This window comes from Penicillium oxalicum, chromosome III (genome assembly GCF_001723175.1).
Source record: "Penicillium oxalicum strain HP7-1 chromosome III, whole genome shotgun sequence".
In the NCBI taxonomy this organism is placed as follows: domain Eukaryota; kingdom Fungi; phylum Ascomycota; class Eurotiomycetes; order Eurotiales; family Aspergillaceae; genus Penicillium; species Penicillium oxalicum.
The window spans coordinates 2,338,074-2,356,865 of record NC_064652.1 but is presented as its reverse complement, the minus strand read 5'-3'; the positions used below and the strand labels follow the sequence as shown (position 1 = coordinate 2,356,865).

The 18,792-nt window shown below is 51.0% G+C and overlaps 6 protein-coding genes across 6 annotated transcripts; 2 read left to right on the top strand and 4 right to left on the bottom strand.

The window, feature by feature from the left end:
• Positions 1–1,065: 1,065 nt before the first annotated feature.
• POX_c04259 (40S ribosomal protein S28) lies at positions 1,066–1,712 on the bottom strand (the record flags this gene model as incomplete). The annotated part of the gene is made up of 3 exons (XM_050113142.1): positions 1,066–1,127; positions 1,370–1,453; positions 1,652–1,712. 3 exons carry the CDS (start codon positions 1,710–1,712, stop codon positions 1,066–1,068), a joined length of 207 nt encoding a protein of 68 aa, XP_049970698.1.
• A 1,600-nt stretch (positions 1,713–3,312) lies between these two features.
• On the top strand, positions 3,313–4,561 carry POX_c04258 (ATP phosphoribosyltransferase; the record flags this gene model as incomplete). Its single annotated transcript, XM_050113141.1, has 4 exons — positions 3,313–3,329; positions 3,411–3,640; positions 3,693–4,091; positions 4,188–4,561. 4 exons carry the CDS (start codon positions 3,313–3,315, stop codon positions 4,559–4,561), a joined length of 1,020 nt encoding a protein of 339 aa, XP_049970697.1.
• Positions 4,562–5,230: 669 nt separating this feature from the next.
• Positions 5,231–8,110, bottom strand: POX_c04257 (uncharacterized protein; the record flags this gene model as incomplete). The annotated part of the gene is made up of 1 exon (XM_050113140.1): positions 5,231–8,110. The coding sequence occupies one exon, from the start codon at positions 8,108–8,110 to the stop codon at positions 5,231–5,233; it is 2,880 nt and encodes a 959-aa protein (XP_049970696.1).
• Positions 8,111–11,414: 3,304 nt separating this feature from the next.
• On the bottom strand, positions 11,415–13,149 carry POX_c04256 (uncharacterized protein; the record flags this gene model as incomplete). The annotated part of the gene is made up of 4 exons (XM_050113139.1): positions 11,415–12,207; positions 12,287–12,557; positions 12,621–13,049; positions 13,107–13,149. The coding sequence occupies 4 exons, from the start codon at positions 13,147–13,149 to the stop codon at positions 11,415–11,417; spliced, it is 1,536 nt and encodes a 511-aa protein (XP_049970695.1).
• Positions 13,150–15,062: 1,913 nt separating this feature from the next.
• POX_c04255 (uncharacterized protein) lies at positions 15,063–16,896 on the bottom strand (the record flags this gene model as incomplete). Its single annotated transcript, XM_050113138.1, has 6 exons — positions 15,063–15,276; positions 15,346–15,456; positions 15,549–15,980; positions 16,044–16,261; positions 16,388–16,484; positions 16,865–16,896. The coding sequence occupies 6 exons, from the start codon at positions 16,894–16,896 to the stop codon at positions 15,063–15,065; spliced, it is 1,104 nt and encodes a 367-aa protein (XP_049970694.1).
• Positions 16,897–17,013: 117 nt separating this feature from the next.
• On the top strand, positions 17,014–17,803 carry POX_c04254 (uncharacterized protein; the record flags this gene model as incomplete). Its single annotated transcript, XM_050113137.1, has 3 exons — positions 17,014–17,210; positions 17,267–17,449; positions 17,515–17,803. The coding sequence occupies 3 exons, from the start codon at positions 17,014–17,016 to the stop codon at positions 17,801–17,803; spliced, it is 669 nt and encodes a 222-aa protein (XP_049970693.1).
• Between the last annotated feature and the right edge of the window lie 989 nt (positions 17,804–18,792).

Sequence of the window (18,792 nt, the reverse complement as noted above, 5' to 3'; positions counted from 1 at the left end):
ATTTGTACATCGACTTTGACATGTATCATCCACTGTTGATATGACTTGACGGATGTAAAAGCCTTTAGCTTGGACCCAATACCATTCTTGCTCGTTCGAGGTACAACTCAAACAGTATACACCAATTCCATAGCCACCTGCATTTGCTACATACCCCTTCCTCTAGTAGCAGCAGCACGCATGCCATGAGGCGATATAGATGACCCGAGTAAGACAGCAATGACCACTAGATTACTTTACCTCCCTCTAAGCTCAACCTAACAAGTCATCTCCTCTGGTGAGCCGCCCGATCTAACAAATACTCGCACGCTTGGTCAAAGCGCCTACAAAGAACTTTTTGAAAACCGAAGATCAGACCGGAACCAGGAGCACATCACAACCTCGTTTGTCGCATTGAGCCCATGCAAGCACGTCGTTAAGAGACGTGTGAATGTAATTGAAAACACCGAACCAGACCAGACCATTCCCACAAATCCACCCGCCACTCGCGCAAACCTCTCTTCATTGGGTCATGTACATAAAGAGTTTCAAATTTTGATGTCCTTGAGTTTTTTTGGGGTTTGAAAATGGCATGTGTTCATTTCTCTTCATCTCTGGTCCCGTCCGGGGACCCGTGATCGACTTGCAAGGAATGGAATATTTTTGAGGGGGGAGAGTTCTTTTTCTTTTTCTTTCCCATTTCGAGGACCGATTGAGATAGTTCGATTATTCAGCTGAAAAACAGAATCACACGCAACCAGACTGGATTCCTCTAACGAGAAGGAAGAAGGAAAAGGGACAAAAAAAGCTCCATTCCACCCAGGAGAAACCCCCATCTGTGAATCCAGTCATCAGATAACAATGTACCGATTTCGAGGATTCAAGGACGGAGAATCAAGCGGGCGACCGCGGCGGATAAAGGTCGAGGGAAAATCGAGGTGTCTAGAGGTATGTTGAGGAAGAGGAAAGCGAAGACCACATTTTTGGCCGAAGAACGATCAGAGCCAGCCGGACGCGAAGTATATGCGAGAGACGAGGAGAGATGAAAGACATGGCGCGAATGATTTATTGATTTTGAGGGGGTTTTTAACGAAGACGGCGGGCCTCACGCTCGGACTCGAGCAGGCAGAGGATGTCGTCAACACGGACTATGAGGGCGCAGAAGCGCGTCAGTAAAAGGGGACTTGAAATGAGATCGAGGGAAGTCGAATAGGCGAGAAGAAAGTTTCCCCGGTTGTTTAAGACAATTCCCTTGTGAAAGGTATGGATCAAGCGCGCGATCCTCTCCGATGGCGGCTCTCCATTGAATCCTCCTCTTTTCCGGGGGAACTGGCCTCTGTTCGCTTTTCTTCGAATTTCGGGAATCAGAATCGGGATGGGGATCGCATACCAGGACCCTTGACGTTACGGATGATGGAACGGGAAGTGTCGTCCATGAACTCGACGCGGACCTGGGTGACACCACCACGAGAGCCTAAAAACAAGAATTCCACACGTTAGCCTGCCGTTTATCCATCATCTGCTGCGCAAATTCCTCCGCAGGGATCCAAATCAGGCGATCCCGATGGGGACCGTCTCGAACCCTCGTCGCAGGAGATTCTTGAGTTGGTGCGATGCGGAGCGGAGTCTGGCGAGCGGAATTCTTGATCTTTCATTCAGGGTAAACACGTACCGGTGCGGCCGAGGACACGGGTCACCTTGACGAGCTTGACGGGCTGCTTGCTGGAATCCATCTTGAGAGTGGGTGGAGGGCGTTAAGCTCGGACGACGAGGTTGGAGGGTGTTCTTTTTGGTGGTGGACGGGGAGGGTGAGGCGGATGTCGAGTATGATTTTGCCTTGTGTGGGTTCCAAATTACGCGAGGGTTCAGGGCTGCTGACACCTGAATTACGAGGCAGTCACATACTAGGCGGTCGCGGCGGGCAGATGGGCGGACCGCCCACGGCGCCAGTTTTCCACCGGATTATTCAGGCAGTAAGATGAGTCAGCGCTCTCAAATGCCGCGGATGATCTGGTGCCCGCCCGACCTGCCCGGGGAAGAACTTGACTCACTCACCCGAAGAGGGCCAGACTCGCGGGTTTCGTCCGACAGGCGCAGCATCGTGGCCCCCGCCAAGCCCAGTCTGAACGCATGACAAATGGCGGGACGACGGGATGGCGGAATGGGTTTGCCAAAAAGTGGATCGGATCTAGATTCGGCATGGCAATAATCAGGCACTCTTGGACTTATCCACGGAGAGAAACAAGAGTGTCACTGCCCAATATCGTCCAGCAAACTTGCCGTGATTGTCAGCCACTGTGGAGTCACGATGATAGTGAGACAGGCGTCCATCTTCCAATACTTTGGATGTGATGCTTTTCGTCGATCGATTTCTCCCCTCGGTCTCAGGTTTGGTTGTCCATACTCGATGATCCACACTACCCATGGCTTGTTGGGCCATGTCGGGGACCGCTGGTCCACGTGTCAAGCAGCATACCTCTGTTTTGTCCTGGTCCATGGAGAGTGTGTGACTGTCATATCAAGTTCTCGAGTCCTGTTCTTCTGTCTACGCTGGTCGAGATGGTATTCTTGAGAATACTTGGTCGGCGCTGAATGGAGGAGTCGTCTGACAATCTCCATCCTACTACATGAGTACCTTTCCTCGTCTGGACACTTATTCCCGTCCGCCCCGCTACGCATCAGCGCATCAGCACATCAGCGCGCCGCATATATGATTGTCACCGTCCCTGAACCGTGTTTTGATGTGTGAGAGATAGACCGCGGACCAAGGTGTACATTTAATTTTTATTTATTTTTTCACATCCAGTGCGGCTGCAAAAGTCCCTGGTTTCTATAGAGTATTCTTAGCGAACCTGCGCTCAGAGTTCCGGCAATTGTACTGAACAAGAGCACTACAAAGCCGAGTCTACTCGGTCTACTCACTACTGTACTAGCTTCTGAGGTAGTGGACCCTCTGAGATTCTTGTCGTGGGCATGAAGTGGCCCATACTCCACAGCAGAGTCACTCGTCCGGTCAGCGAGAGAGCGCTAGTCGGCTTATTCTCAGCATGAGACCGCCTGCCGGCGGACCACCGCCGGGTGCCCCTCCAAATTTCTGCCGCAATTGAGCTTCGGTCTGCGGCGCGGGACTTGGCGACTATTCACCTCGTCTTCTCCCCTCCATCGATCTCCAATTACTTATATTCACTTCCCATTCCCTGCGCAGTGCCATTGACTGCGCAATTCTTTTTCAACACCAACATAACGGGCTGGTTCCTTTCCCTTTTCACTCCAATCTTCGTGCAATTCCCTTGTGCCCCCCGGCACCCGACACCCTCAAGCATACCCGTCGCAATGGATCTCGTCAACCAGTGAGTCACCCGCCGCCAGGAAATCCACAAGATCGTCCAACCCGCAAACTAACCGCCATTCTTCTCAAATTAGCCTTGAAGGAAGGCTGTTGTTTGCCGTGCCCAAGAGCAAGTCATCCCTGTCATCTTTTTGCTTTTGCGATTGCCCCTCGCAATCCCATTCCAACACCTCTCGATCGTGATTGCAAAGCACTATGCGCGCGAATATGAACTCGTCAATGGAACCCGAATCAAACGAGACAACAAAGCTAACGCTATACTCCACACTCAGAGGGTCGCCTGCAACAAGCCACTCTTGACCTCCTCGCGGGGTCGGACATTCAATTCCGTCGTGAGACCCGTCTCGACATTGCCCTGGTTAAGAACCTGCCCATTGCTCTATCTTCCTGCCGGCCGCCGACATTCCTACCTTTGTAGGCGAGGGCCGTGTCGACCTCGGTATCACCGGTCGCGATCAAGTCGCCGAGCACGATGCAACCTTGGCTCCCGGCGAAGTCTCCGGCGTTGAGGAAATTCTTGATCTTGGATTCGGTGGCTGCAAGCTGCAGGTTCAGGTGCCAGAGAAGGGTGATATCACTGAGGCCAAGCAATTGGTCGGTAAGAACGTCGTGACCAGCTTCACCGCCTTGACGGAGGCGTTCTTCGCCCAGCTCGAGGGTGTTGAGGCTGGCTCCAAGTTGAGCACCAAGATCAAGTATGTCGGCGGAAGTGTCGAGGCCGCATGCGCTCTGGGTGTCGCGGACGGTATCGTGGATCTTGTCGGTATGTTCAGCGTCCGGAGAGAAGAAAAAAATATTGTTCTCCAAACTTTGCACCCATTCCCATGTGATAAGACTAATATCCCTTTGCTCCTTCCAGAATCCGGAGAGACCATGAAAGCCGCTGGCCTCAAGGCCATCGATACTGTCGTGACAAGCACGTCCGTTCTGGTCAAGTCTCGCGGCTCCAGCAGCGACGTTCTCAACTTGATTACCTCGCGTATTCGCGGTGTCATCGCCGCACAAAAGTTCGTGCTCTGCCAGTATAACATCCCTCGCACCGAGCTTGCCGTCGCTTGCCAGATCACTCCCGGTAAGCGTGCACCCACCGTTACTGCTCTCGAGGAAGAGGGCTGGGTGGCGGTCAGCTCGATGGTGGAGAAGAAGCGTGTGGCGACAGTGATGGATGAGTTGATCAAGGTCGGTGCGACGGACATCTTGGTCCTGAACATTGCCAACTCACGTACGGACTAATCTGGTCATTTTAATTTGACCATGGGTCATCACCGTTTTCAGTCTCTTTATTTTGCCCATCACTGTGTGCCACCGTGTAGATCCTGGCCTGATATATGTTTGAGCTGGATGTCAATTCATGTGTCTCGGCGGCGTTACCTTGAAGGTCACTTCCTGCCGACGAGAACGCCCTTTCTCTTTTTTGTTTGTGTTTTTTTTTTTTGGCTTTCCATCTCTGTTTCCTTTCTTGCTTGTTGGTTGGCTTAATCCGTTGATGTTGAGTCGAGGGGGGTTTCACCTCTCAAAAGAACAGGAAAAGTGAGGGCCTGGGATATTTGAACAGTGTGCGTATATAGAACATCGAATTTTTGAGTTTTGGAAAATAGACAGGTTTTGGTGGTTTGCACGTGTGTTCTTGGAAACCTTCAGGATCTTTTTTTTTCTTCTTCAAAATGAATATATTGAAGCATCTCTATTGGTGGTATCATAAGGTTGCGGCCAACGAGAAATACCTAATTGCAAACAAAGAAAGCGAGCCTGCCAAATCCGACAAAATATATTTACAGGCCTACCCGGGCAGTGGTGGAGGGTAGGTGGAACCCCCTCCCGCCTGAGCCACGTGCACTCTAGAGCGTGATGGATATCCAATTTGTTCAAGCCTTCTCAACATTCTGTCGAGATGGAATCGACTCAACGCAACTCCTTTCCCAATCCAACACCTTCTTTTCGACCCCGGATCAAGGCTCTCAGACATTGACCCACACCTTCCAAATCCCCAAGCAGTCCAACATGCCCCCGTTCACTTTTGACAAGTCCATTTTTAATCACTCTGTATCCAGAGGGCAGCATGGCAGCCGAAGCCAGACATACACCATCCCCAGCCGCAAAAGCTAAATCATCATAGGCATCCTGTTGCTTGATAGCCTCTCGCGACGCGACTCGGGCACCGAAAAGGGTTGGTACGCTTTTGCCAAACAGTACTGCGGTAGGCGGGTAACGGTTCTCGGCTTGGTGCGCGGGGTTGAACTCGAGCTCTGATTTGAAGCGTTTGATCTCGGCGAGGGTCCGTTGCAGGTATTCCATGGCATCCGCGTATGGAATGGTGCTTGGGCTAGACATTTGGTTGGTCGCGCCGCTGCTGCGAGGCGCTGCACCTGGCCCGACAAGACCATCGACTCCGCCGCTGCCAGTCGGGAGGGACTGGTTCACTTTCTCGGCAGCTGTCGCTGCAGCTTGAGATGGACTGTGTACTGAATTGGAATGGCCTTGCTGAGTACGATGGGAGGTGTCGCGTCTGGGATGACCAGAGTGGTGACGGTCGCCCTCAGTGGCCAAAGAATTCACATCGCTATTGCCCGAGATTGAAGCGTTCTGACTATTGTTCTCATCTCGCGGCCCGATGGAAAATCGCTTGCTGATCATCGCAAAATCCTTAAAGCGTGGATTGACTGGCGGGACCGGCAAAGCGGGACTGATACACGGCGAAAGACGATATTCATCCCATGAGTTGGCGTCAAAGAAGTCAACGCGATATTCCTCCTCTGTTTGCTTGTCGATGAAGCAATGGCCATCTTCTGGAAGAAGCGCGAAGCTCGTGCGGAATGTGAAATTGACCTGTGCAGTAAGCACACGAGAGCTCAGAAGCACATCGTCGCCATTGCGGAGCGGTCCGAGAATGTTGACGCAGTGTTGTGGGGTCCCTGCATACACAACCCCTGCAAAGAGGTCAGGCCGTTGGTTGACTGCATGCCGAGTGATGAGACCGCCCAGACTGTGGGCAATCACTATGGCACCTCGGCGTGGGGATGGAGGTTGGCCATCTGGCCCCGGTCGATTGCAGGGTAGGCCTTCGAGGAAGGAAATGAGCCGCTTTGAAAGCAGATCCGGACTCAACCGCCAATCGTAGCCATAATCCCACACACGTAGGTCTCCACGCACAGCGTTGTCGCACTTTTGCAGACGTTTCATCAAGCGTCGGCAAATATCGATGGGTCCGATGTGAGAAAGAACACCAGATGGGATGATCTTTTCTTCCATGCGCTCCTCGTCTTCTCGCGTCAACCCCACCTCAAGATCGACCTTGCGCAGATTTAATCCCACCTTCATTGGCACCCAAAGCTGTCGGTGAGGAGGTTTGGCGGATCGCAGGATGGAACCTCGGTATCCGCCAAGGATCACCACGTCACCAGTCATTTCTGTCATCGCCTCTTCCAGAATTGGGTGTGTGGACTGTGTATTATACCGCGGTGGTGGTGGTGGGGTTGCCGATGCATGGACACTATCTGTTCCTCGCTCCGAGCCCATAATGGAAGGGAATGGGCGGGACGACCAATCGTTCCGAATATCCTGTAAGTGAATGGATGGGCGACTGAGCAGACGACTGCTTGAATCTTGCAGACTGTCCTTGATGGCCTTGAACCGGCTGTTCACTTGCGAATGCACGTTTTCATAGAGAGGACGTTGCTCCAATGATGATGCCGTGGATGATGCTCGAAGATAGAGAGAATGGTCAGAGGACGACCTCCGCAGACTTGGCGGGCGGCCAGAAAGAGCTGCGCTGGGTCGTCTTGTGAAAGAATGCTTTGCAGCGGAGGTGCCATCTAGCTTACGCAACTCGGAGATCGGGTGCGAATCATCTCCCGGGTCATCCTCTTTGGTCTCTCGATCAGGGCCATGGGAAATAGGCGTCGATAATCTTCGTTGCCGATCTAATGATGCCGCCCTTGAATCGGCTTGTTTTCGTGTGCCCGGCGTCACAGTTTGACTACGGGCGCGGCGGTGGGCATTACTCGAGCGAAATGGCAGGGTTGGCCGTCGAGCTAAAGAGGCTAAATCGGGCAGGAACTTTTTCAATTCTCCCGACCAGGCCCGCGGGCGACGGGGAAGCGTCGTCTTCAAGAGTGATCGAGTGAAGCTGCTTCTTGAGCCCGAGGCGCTCCCATCCTTCGTCTCACGCGCGGGGAAAAATGATAGCGTTGACTGTTGCCGTGTTTGGGGGCTTCGTGGCCTCCGCCGCGGCACCAATTGACCAGAAGGTGCAGCGGCAGCAGCCGGTGAGGGAGCATGCTTTATGCCCAATCTCTCCCTATTCTCATGGGCTGCCTCGGGCTCCACTGATTCTGGTTCCGCCGTAAGCTCTGAGGCGTACAGACTGTTCTCGCCCACATTCTCATCAAAGGTTGCAAAGTATCCGCCCTTGTCTTCCAAAATGCGATTTTTCTCTTCGGCCGGTGTCGCGCGAGCTTTCATGCGACTTTGCTCCCGGCCAATGCTGACTCCAATCACATCCTGAACGTCATCCTCATCTTCCACGCCGATGGGGCGAGTCTGGGGTTCATCGCTATCGGAGCTAGAGAAGGAGGTATAATTTGAAGGCGAATTGGAGGGGTCCAGTTGAAATGATGACCCCGACGACCATATTTCTTGCGAGTTCACATGCGGCGGTGGTTGTTGTTGCAGCGGCTGAGATACCCTGCCGACGTTGTCCGCGCCTGGATTTGCATGTGGATCCGCCCGGGTTTGCGCCGGAGCTAACTGGCCGGAGTTGTCGGCGTGCAAAGTTGACGCCATTCTGAGAATCCCATGAGCGCTGTCAACCTATTGCTTTGAGCTGCTTCTGTTGGCATCCAGGCTGCCGAGGCTGAATTAGGCAGAGAAGCTCTGAGCAAGTCTTTGGCAGTGAAAATCGCAGCAGTGTAGTTTATGACCGGATATGATGCAATGCCAATTGAAGAGTCTCGGTACGCAGCAACCAGCGACCACCACAGAGTGCAATTGGAGAAAAAGGAAAGAAAAAGGTGAAGCCTCAAAGATATGAACCGGTTGCGTCACTCTGAATTTGTACAATGGGGATACGTACAAAGACCCTTCAAGCCACGCCGTTTGACAGAGGGACAAGAAGGGGGGGGGGGGGGGGGGGGAAATGAGTCTGCGAGGATGATGACGCGAGCTGGAGATAGGCGGGTCTTAAGAGAGAACGAGTAATTGTCTGCTAGTTTCAATGACCGAGCGACATCGCCAGTCTCCACTGACGCCCAGCACAGCCTTCTCCGGGCAAGCCGGGCGCACACAAAGTTTGTCAGCTACAGTACGTGCTGTACCCATCTGTCGGATCCAGCGATTCAGCAAGATTTGCTTCGTATTTATTTTGCCTTTCACTGTAATGTATGTACTTGGATCATGTATCATGTCCAGTTTTTTTTGGTAGCCATTAGATATTCAAAGTAGTAGATACCGATCCTGAGATGAACTCTGGGGAATGGATATACATATGGAACTACTACTTAGATAGTTCTACTGTTCTCCACAAAAATGACCCGATCATAGCTTCGATCCATTTGTGTAATCTAAACTCCATCCTGCACGACCCATCGAATTTTTGAAAGAAAGAAAAGCCCTGGGCTCGTATCGTAAGCTGTCTCATCAGGCGGGAGTTGAATGTCGCGTATACATTACATAATACGTCCCCGCCAGGTGGTACTTTATACGAGCTACAATTGGTGGTTTCAGCTATGCTAAGCACTAAGGGCAGGAACACCAGGCTTAGCAGTACAGCACAAACCCGATCTCAACGAGATCTAATCTGACAAAAGGAGACCAACTAGTGGCCCGACGTCTCCTGTCGCCGACCGAGTAAGTGACGGCAGTGGGAACCCATCCATGATCGGCGATAGTGATCGGTCGCATCGTGGGCAAAGTAACAATTTAGATTTCCTCGCCTCCAGACTGCTTCACCTTGATTCCATTTTCTGTCTTGAAACGAGTTTCTCCTGGGAGCTCGATGTTACCACTGCGTTCGAGGCGTATTGACGTCAGTACCACATTCACTTATTTCTTAATTGGTGATCTGGGAATAAGGTGAGATGCGCCAGGGACCTTGGTTGGCCCTATGAAGACGGCCAGGTACTCAGAGTATTGATACGTGATATGTAGTATTTTTTCAGAAGTCGTATTCAATATACTAGCAACCATTTTATCTTGAGTCTGATACTAAGATGATGTGGGACCGAAATTGTGAAAGTGCATTTAGGTGAGAATCAATCCTTGTTAATGCACCCTCGATCCGAGCCGCGAGTAGATATGACGTAGCCACGTTTTGCCGGGAGCGGGCTTTTCTTCCAAGCAGGAAGAGAACAGTACCTAGTTCTATAGAAGTCTAATAATGATACAGGACGTTATTGCTGTACTACGTATGAGGAGACTTGCAGATCTCTATACAAACGCTCCCAGAGTCCACTAGAAGAATTCAGATGCACTTGGCTGAGAGCCTTGTCCGATGATTTAGAGTCCTTTTCGGATACAGAAGTGACTTTTGCTCCAACATAGACAAAATTGCCTTTGAACGTACTAAGTGCAGGTTATGGTCCTCGCTCGCGGTTCTGGGCGATCGCCCGGGCTTCAACCGCCCCATCCAACAGGCAGTGGATGAGTTTGTTAAATATCACCATGCCGAGGAGGAAGTTCATACCCCTCAAACCTCGGCATACGCAGCCCTTGCCCTCCGTTGCTGATTAGGCTCTAGAGCCCAAGAGTGAATCGACTAAACATGTCTCTGCAAGACACATTATTACTTTCTTCTCGCCTTGCTGAGCTAGATCTGCCGGGGTGATCGTCCCTCAGACTCTGACTTGGAGTTTTACTCGCCAGTCGCCCCTGTCAACGATTGACCCTCTGGGAGATAGAACAGGAGCTCGTTGCAATTAGACGAGATCCGCGACACTTTATTGAAGAACATAATAAGACAAGCATTCCACCTACCGGCTAGGTATTTGGCCCGTCGTTTCCAATCTAATTGTTTGAATACCTACGAACGGCTCATGATGCGTCCGCCTGGGTCAGGTCCCTCTTTCTGACATGCATGGCTCACTTTCACCGCCCGTTCAACGTCAAGCTTTGAGATTGTGCTATTTTCTCAGCGCAAGAGCCATAGCAGCGCGGTGGGCAAGGCCAAGCCCAGAACAATCTTCCAATGTGCTCTGTCAATTCATCATGGGTTGCGAAAACTTGAACGGAAGGTGAGTGGGGGCAATTTCCACACCTTCTGGGTTGATTGTGCGTCTCATCGGGTGAGTGGCCTTGTAAGATGGGCCCTCTTAAAAGAGGTCGAGGTTCTGTCCCTAAAGAATCGTTGGCCCTCATAGACACTCAATGCCCAGAGCCCCTTGCATCATGGTCTATGAGACTGCGCAGAGAACCTGCATTTCGACTGTCTCTAATTTGACAACATAAAACGAGATCTCACCCCCCAGTGCAACGCGAGGGAGTTCTTCAAGACCCGTCAAAGTACGCCGCTTTCAGCACCTCATACACGCGGAGCAGGATGACAGTCGACACGAGCCCTGGGAGTTTGACCATACCTCCTTCCCAGCTTACGTTCATCGGGGGAGGCCAGGTTGACTGACGTGAGCGCTCTTCCTCCATCATCCATGTTCAAGGATCAACTCTTATGCCAGATGAATTTGGCTGGCAAAGTAAAACTTGGCGAGTTGAGAACAAAGAGCGCTTACCAAGGCATCGGAATGCTGTTCCAGTCCACACAGCACAGCTGTTACTCTTGTGTGTGACTGAGAGTAAGAGAGTATTTCCTCGTCCTCGGTAAGCTTGAGGTACTAGATCCTGGTTTTGAGGCGCTCCAAGCATTCTGTTTGCATGGAGGATACCGATAACTAGTCACATGATCATTTGATAGCTTAGGTAGGCTTCTTCACCCTCTCTCAATCTATCTTCTTTACCAATCGTCAATCTTCTAAGCCTGGTCTCTGGATTCAACACATTCTTCCCCGACAGATCACCATATGAAAAGGCATTGCTTGGATTCACACTCTACTCGGACGGGCTAGGCATATGCACTGTCAAAGTCAGGCTACCATTGGTATCAAGCTAGTTCTGCCCCGACCTCGCCCACCTCGGTCTTCTCGGCTGGCACTTGATTCACCTTCTCTTTGCTTGTGTCAGGCAGTTGCTTCCACTCCATTGCCCAGCTCGTGATCCATGCAAGGGCTGGAGTGGCGAGTGCCACCCAGAAAACATTCTTCAGTGCTGCATTAAATGCACTGATGACGGCGTTCATCAGCTCGGGAGGAACGACCGCTCTGAAACCGCTCGCACCGGCCGCCACCACGGCTGCACTATCTATTCCCCGCACCTTGCTGAGGTTCTGCAGAAGGCCATCCGTGAAGAGGTTCTGCCCAACACTAGGAGCTAGCGCGCCCCCGAGCATCTGGAAAAACATGATCATGACGAGACCTGTCGGTATATCTGATTTGTTGAGCACAACCTGCACCGCCAAAAGTGGCATTTGGCTACAGCTGCCGTAACCAAGCCCAGACAGAATTTGGAAACCAATCCACTGTCCTCGCGGACTGTCCGGGCGCACAAGTTGATAGAGACCCCCTCCGGCAGCCAAAAAGAGAGGTCCAACCCACATGAATGGTACATAGTGTCCGAATCTCGATGCTACAGAGCCTGCGCAGAGGGTACCAAGGCTGTTTGACACAATCAAGGGAAGAAGATTGATCCCCGAGTCTCTGGCGTTAGTGCCCTTGACTGACTGGAAGTATATAGGCCAGAAGTATGATTGCACTACTACGGCCACCTGAACGAGCATCATGAAGCCGCATGATATTGAAAAGGTACGACTTCGGAAGATATAGAGAGGGATATTCGAACTTAGATGAGATTAGTAAGCATGCAGAAGAAGATGTCTCGATGATAGTAGAGACTAAAAATGGGAGAGGAGGAACTAACTTTTCTTTGCCCCGGAATTGCAAGTACAAGAAGGAAATCAGGAGTAGACCGAATCCGATCAGGCACCCGAACACCTTGGAATCAGACCATGGATAGCTAATGCCACCCCATTGCAATGCTAAGTTCAAACATGATGTCGCACCGAGTAGCAGAGTAGCCCCCGGAAGGTCAAGTTGGCGTAGCTTCTGCTTCCAGGGTAGGTCCCCCTTTACTGCAGGTGGAGGTTTCTTCAAGGTGAACCAGACCAATACTAGCCCAATAGCCCCGAAAGCTTCCAATAATTAGTCAATAATAACAGGAGAGATGGTAGGCTTCATTATCAATAGCGGCTTACGGAGATTGATCCAGAAAATAAATCGCCAGGTTAGCTTCTTGTTGTCGGTTATCGAACCACCCACGAGTGGTCCAACCGCCGATCCAATGTTATACATGCCCAACACAATAGGCGACAGCATTGCCTGCTTTTTCAGGAACACGCAATACGATAAAATAGTTGTTGTTCCGCTCACCAAGCCCGCAGCACCGAGACCAGAGACTGCTCGCCCTATGATAAGTGCCACAGAATTTGGGGCGACGGCCGCGATGATGGAGCCGATTTCGAAGACGGCAAGCGAGATGCAGTACACCCACTTGATGTTATAGAACGCATACAGGCGACCACAGGTTGGCAACAGTGCCATCTGCGCGATCAGATAGGAAGAGCCATACCACCCGATATCGTTGAGGCTGTGGAAGTCGCTGGTGATGTGGGGTATCGCCGTCGCTTCGTATGACAATCAGATCTGATGCTCTCTCGGACGGATCATGGAGAAGTACAAACAGAGAATGGTGTTATCAATCGCTAGCACGAGGCAGATGGACATAAAGGCTAAGGTCAAAGAAGCGAGAGCCCACCCTTGCATATACCGAGTTTCGGGCTGGTCCTCAGTGTCCTTGGTGTTGGCTAACCCCGTGATTCCCTCGGTAGGAGGCGTAGGCTCCGCTACAATCTTAATTATACTGATCTGGGGAGTGTTGTGATGGCAAGCTTTGTGGGAAATGGACGCGATGAACCGGTGGGTCTAAAGTCTGGTAATTTATACTTATCGAACGAGATATCTGGGGGGCGCCGGATAGCCACGGTCTAGGAACATGAGTTCTCCCCTGGCCGGAATTGTTTGGTTTTTTAGACGTCGTTCACTCTACGGAGTACTAGTACTTGTACTACTAAGCGGGCGCTATACTGCTATTAGGTGCGACGCTTGCACACAGATCGGTGGCCTGTGGGGTTGAACTAAATACACTTAGCCACTACCTAGCTAGTCGGGTAGCCTTCGATACGCCCGGGGATATATAGGTGTCTAAAGCCTGTGCGTGTATATGAGCTGGAAGGCGTGATAGTGTACCCGGCACATAATTGAGCCTATTATCCTCTTTGTCTAGCACCCCTGCCAGAGACCAGCTTCTTTTCCTTTGCGAACACATTCGATTGAAATTAAGGTCTCCAAGAGATCTGTAGAGGGAGAGACGCTACACTTCTCTTGAGGAGAGTGTCGGCCCAGCTCGAGGCATCTAAGCCACCGGCACTTAGCATATACCTCTCGCGATGGAGGCCGGTCTACTCTCTCTTGCTTTGGCTACCACCCCTGTATTATCGAAGACGAGCAAGCGCAATGTCTCAGAATCCTTGGAAGAGACTACCCCTGAACCGTGTCTCAGAGTACTAGGTGCCGTACATACGCACGACCTAATACCCTGTCAAGACCCATCAACTGTATGTTCACTATCCCGACTCTTCTCCAATAATTTCTATAAATGTTCAAGACACTTTTAATTAACTTGGATATCGATTTGATTATGGTCAACCCAGTACAATAATGTAATAAAAAATCCAACCCCGGGGAGCCTCGCCAAAATGTACTAGCCTACCTTGGCACTTGGGGGCTGAGAAAACATTAAAGAAAGTAGAAAGTACAATCGGTGGCGACGCTACTTTCGGGATGGGCTGTATCCTTATTCGAAAGTGATTTCCAACCTCCGTGTTTAATTGGGTATATAGCAACGACTCAAGAATACTAGGCTCTACTCACGACAGGCTGTCAGTGATGCAAGCGACTAGAATAGGGTGCCTGGGAGGAGTTAAATTTCCTACTACTCCAACCTAGCTTCTTGGGTAGATAGTCTAACGGGCTAGGATTGTCAGCCTATCAGGACTGTATCTCTATCCACCCTGGGCTGGGCTTTAAAACAATCTGTCTGCATGATACTTGTAGTAGCGGGTGGGGCCTCTATTTTGTCCGCACCCCCTATAGCAAATTGCAAGCTGCTAAGCCCTTCGAAGGTGACTTATTGGCCGTTTGTAAATTCTGTTAGATGTCATTGATTGCGTTCTCCGACTGACGGGGAGGATGACGGACTTACCGCCACCCGCAGCTGGGTATATAGTTTGCATGTTTAACTACGAATAAATATCATGAAAGAAATGGTGATTATTCATGATGGCAATGTATCATTCTAATTAGAACTACCGTCGATACTACGTTGGTAGTCCATGAAGAGACACGGCAATCAAGAGAATTCGGTCAACTAGGAAGGAAGGTTTAAAAGCTGCTTCTGAGGGGAGACAATGAATTGGGGTCGCAGCACAGTCACCAGGACTTTAAATTTACCTTCAGCCCAGGGGAACCATTATGACCTATATACTACAAAATCCACTACGCATGGCTTTGGATTCAGCACAGGCTATTCGAGAACCCAATCACGTCTTCCGGGTCTGAACCAAAACACAGTCAGCCTTCTAATCCTCAATATTTTTCGTGTCCGCCATTCTCGTCAGCCGATTGTCGTTGTTCATAGTCAAGTAGACGTGAATGTCCACAATGGGGCCAATGTAATCCATGAGCAGGAACGCCCACACTTGACGGCCGCAAAGGGGGTATCGCTTGAGGAAGTACCGATATGTTGGAAGCCATCCGTCCCATCCAAAGGCCATCCAAGCTATGTATGCGTAGCTACCAAAGAATGGGATTCAGATAATGTAACAAAAGCAGCCATCTCTATGCGGTGGGTAGAGTACTCACGCGATCCCTGGCGCTGTGAACAACGTCCGAAGCCAAGCCCATGCGTACATGGTGGCCCAAATGGGGCGAGTGAGGCGCTCAATCATCTTCCACATCGTGTATGGGTGTCTCCTAGAGGTAGAGAGTCAACAAAGCAAATCAAAGCAAAGCGAAGCAAGATAGCCCCTTGACGAAGTTCGTCATCGAGCTAAGGCACGACTTACTGCATCATTTTTCTATAGCCGGGGAATGCAAAGAGGTACCCGAGAAAGGTGCGAAAGTTTCCCCGGTCCCAGCGAAGTATCTGCCAGACAAACCTGTGGTCCTGAGGAATGTGGGTGGTGACTTCGGCTTCCGCGGTGTGCTGAATTGACACCTTCCATCTGTGGTCAAATATCAACCCCGTCAAAACGACATCGTCAGCGGTGTTCACAATCCTCCGGCCGATGACCTCCTGGGTATATGCATTGGCGAGGCTCTGGTTTTGGAGGATAGAGGCCCTGATGAAAAGGGTTCGTGCTGACAGGCACCAGAAACCTCCATCCGCAGCGAAATGCACCTCCCGAGACCTTTTCCACTGGTACAAGTCAAATGTCGCCGTTGCTTCCCAGGGCGTGATGACTCGGGCATCTTGGCGCTCAGATGGTATCTCAGCACTGATAGAAATGTCAGCCAATCATGCGCTGTACCGAATGTGATTTTCAATTTGCGGATCTGACATTTGTATACCGGCAACGCCGCCAACTTCTGCATCTTCGAACGGAGCCAAAAAGTAGGGAACAACGGTGTCAACGTGCCAGTAAACATCGTCGTCCACCAAAGCGAAGATTTTACCCTTTGCAGCCTTGACACCGACCATCAGCTGGTGACGCTTGTTGGCCAGCGGCGCAACCACGATGATAATTCTGTAAGCATCCTGCTGGAATGGCTCGATAAGCTGCTCGACGCGGCCCGGTTTCGTTCAATGGTCGCAATGATGATCTCCCGAGGATTGGCCTCCAGCCAGACGCATGCATTCGGTAAAGGTGGACTCGGTGTCAATGGTCGGAACAATAATGCTCACGTCTTGGTGGATGTAGTTTGGCTTCACGAGCAAGGGCACAGGTTTGTACTTGGTAGAATGGTCGGATACGACAGCTTTGTCCAAGACACTCCAAGCCCTGCGATACGTTCATATATTAATGATGTCACAAATCTCGGGGTGTGAAAGGCGAAGGCACATACCAGATGCTCCCAAAGGTACTGCCATTATGGATATTGGACTAAGGAAACTGAGCCGCCTGATGAGAAAGATGAATCTGATTCGATCGAAGTGCGTAATTGCAGATGAGCGTGGTGATATCGATGGATAAGTCTCTTCAGATCTAGGAAGGAGTATGAACAGAAAGAAGCTTTGAGGGACTCAATTTCTTAGAATTCCTGGGATATACAACTGGGATGGGAATTCTTCTCCAAGACCCGTCAAGGTACGCTGCTTTCAGCACCCCATACACGCGGAGTAGGATGACAGTCGACACGAGCCCTAGGAGTTTAACCATACCTTCCCAGCTTACGTCCATCGGGGGAGGCCATCTTGCCCAGGGGTTGCTTGCCGCATCTCTAATTGTAGCGCCTAGATCAAACAATGCCGCATTACCATCACAGCTTGTCGAACGAAGCACGCAGAAGAGCTCCGAGGACGGTTTCCACATGCGTTCGTCAATCTCCACAACACCGGCCCCCTCGATATGGGAACCTGCTCGGATTAGCTTGAATGCTGGATCCGGGCAGAGGAACCATGTTGTTTTCATATGTACACGACCCGCGGATGTCTATGGCATCTGCGATGAGCTCCGGGATACACTGGCCGCAATCGCACAGGACCAGCGGCCGACAATCGTGACGATGTGCCCTGGCATCACCATACAGCAGCTCCTATCGTGGCTGCCTCACGGAACGGCAGTAATCCGCACCATGCCCAACACCCCCGTGGAATGCAGGCAAGGTGCAATGGGCATGTTTGTGTGGCCCCTGACGTGGGAGACAGACGGACCGCGGTTGTCAAGACCGCACTGCGAGATGTTTCGCCGTGCATCGAAGTGCTGGAGCAGGAGCAGCACCTCGACGTGGTTGCTGCAATCTCTGGGTATGTCGAGTCGTTTCTTGTGCCACGGAAATGTTTCAGTGACGTGACTAACCACCCCGACGCAGTTTCGCCCCTCCTCATGTGTATTATCTGATGGAGGCACTCATTCTAGTGGGAGAAACTCACGGGCTGGATCCGGAGATGACACGGCGACTTGTCACTCAGTCCTGCCTGGGTGCGGGCCAGCTTGCACGTGATGCAAGTGTGCCCGTGAGTCAACTTCGCTCCGGCGTATGCGTTCCAGGGGGTAGCACTCGCAAAGCTATTGCTCATCTCGAGAGATTAGGGTTCCTCGAGGGCGTACAAACAGCCGCCGAAAAGAGTCTAGATCGGCAGATGCGGTACCTAGAATAGAAAGTCTTTCGTGTTGACAAATTTGGCGATGAGGTCCTTACTGTCTGGAAGGGTCAGGCTTTTACAGTGCCTTCACGGTATTGTCCCAAACGAACTTATCTAGAACAATTAGAACTGTATTTCGTGATCATAAAATCATGTGCCGCTTCCACAATGACTGAACCAGATCCGTGATTTGCCCGTTTCTGCGTGTCGGGTATGTCTGGATGAGTCAAATCTACAGTATGTGGCTTAACTAAACGAGAATAAGGCACGTCTACATGCTGTCTACAGGCCCTCTCATCGACCTATGATTGTTATACAGAGAGCTCCCTGCGGTTTGTACTCGATTCATTTTTCTTGCGGCCCCCGGAATGATGATTTGTCGCCCAACGTCACACAGCTTTTGCGAGGGACAAGAGGACGGGAGAGGAGGCAAGGAATGACACAGGCACGGGGGATACGTTTTGAAGAGCGGTGAAGCCCGTCTGCCTGGTGAAGGTTTCCAAGACACAGGAATTTAGGTATCTTTTGTGCAGGGAGATAATCAATTTTATTGCGCCGACCCTCCTCTTATCTCATTAGATTCGACCGAGGAAGCCAACTATCGTATCATTTCGAGGCGACTTAGGACATGGATTTTTCCACTTGGCGCCTACAGTATATACTCGGCCCCTATCTACAACTCATTTGACCCAAAAGGGAAGAGCGCATCTCAGGCTAGGCTCTTGAAAAGATCCCGAGCAGCCTACTACACCAATGGCAGGCTTATTGAATATGTTCTCACCCATCGAGTACCACTTATCCCATCAATGCGCTAAATCCACTCCAGGGACTCACCCTTTGTTTTTCTTCATGAAATTGCCGGATCAGGGGGAGAAGGGAATAGCTGTAAGCGTTCTCATGATAGAGCAGCACATAGTGGAGGATCAACTTGGGATGACGGTGTCATCCCTGCTTGTTCTACAGTACATGCCGATCGACTCCTCAAAAGTACCGTGTGGATTTCA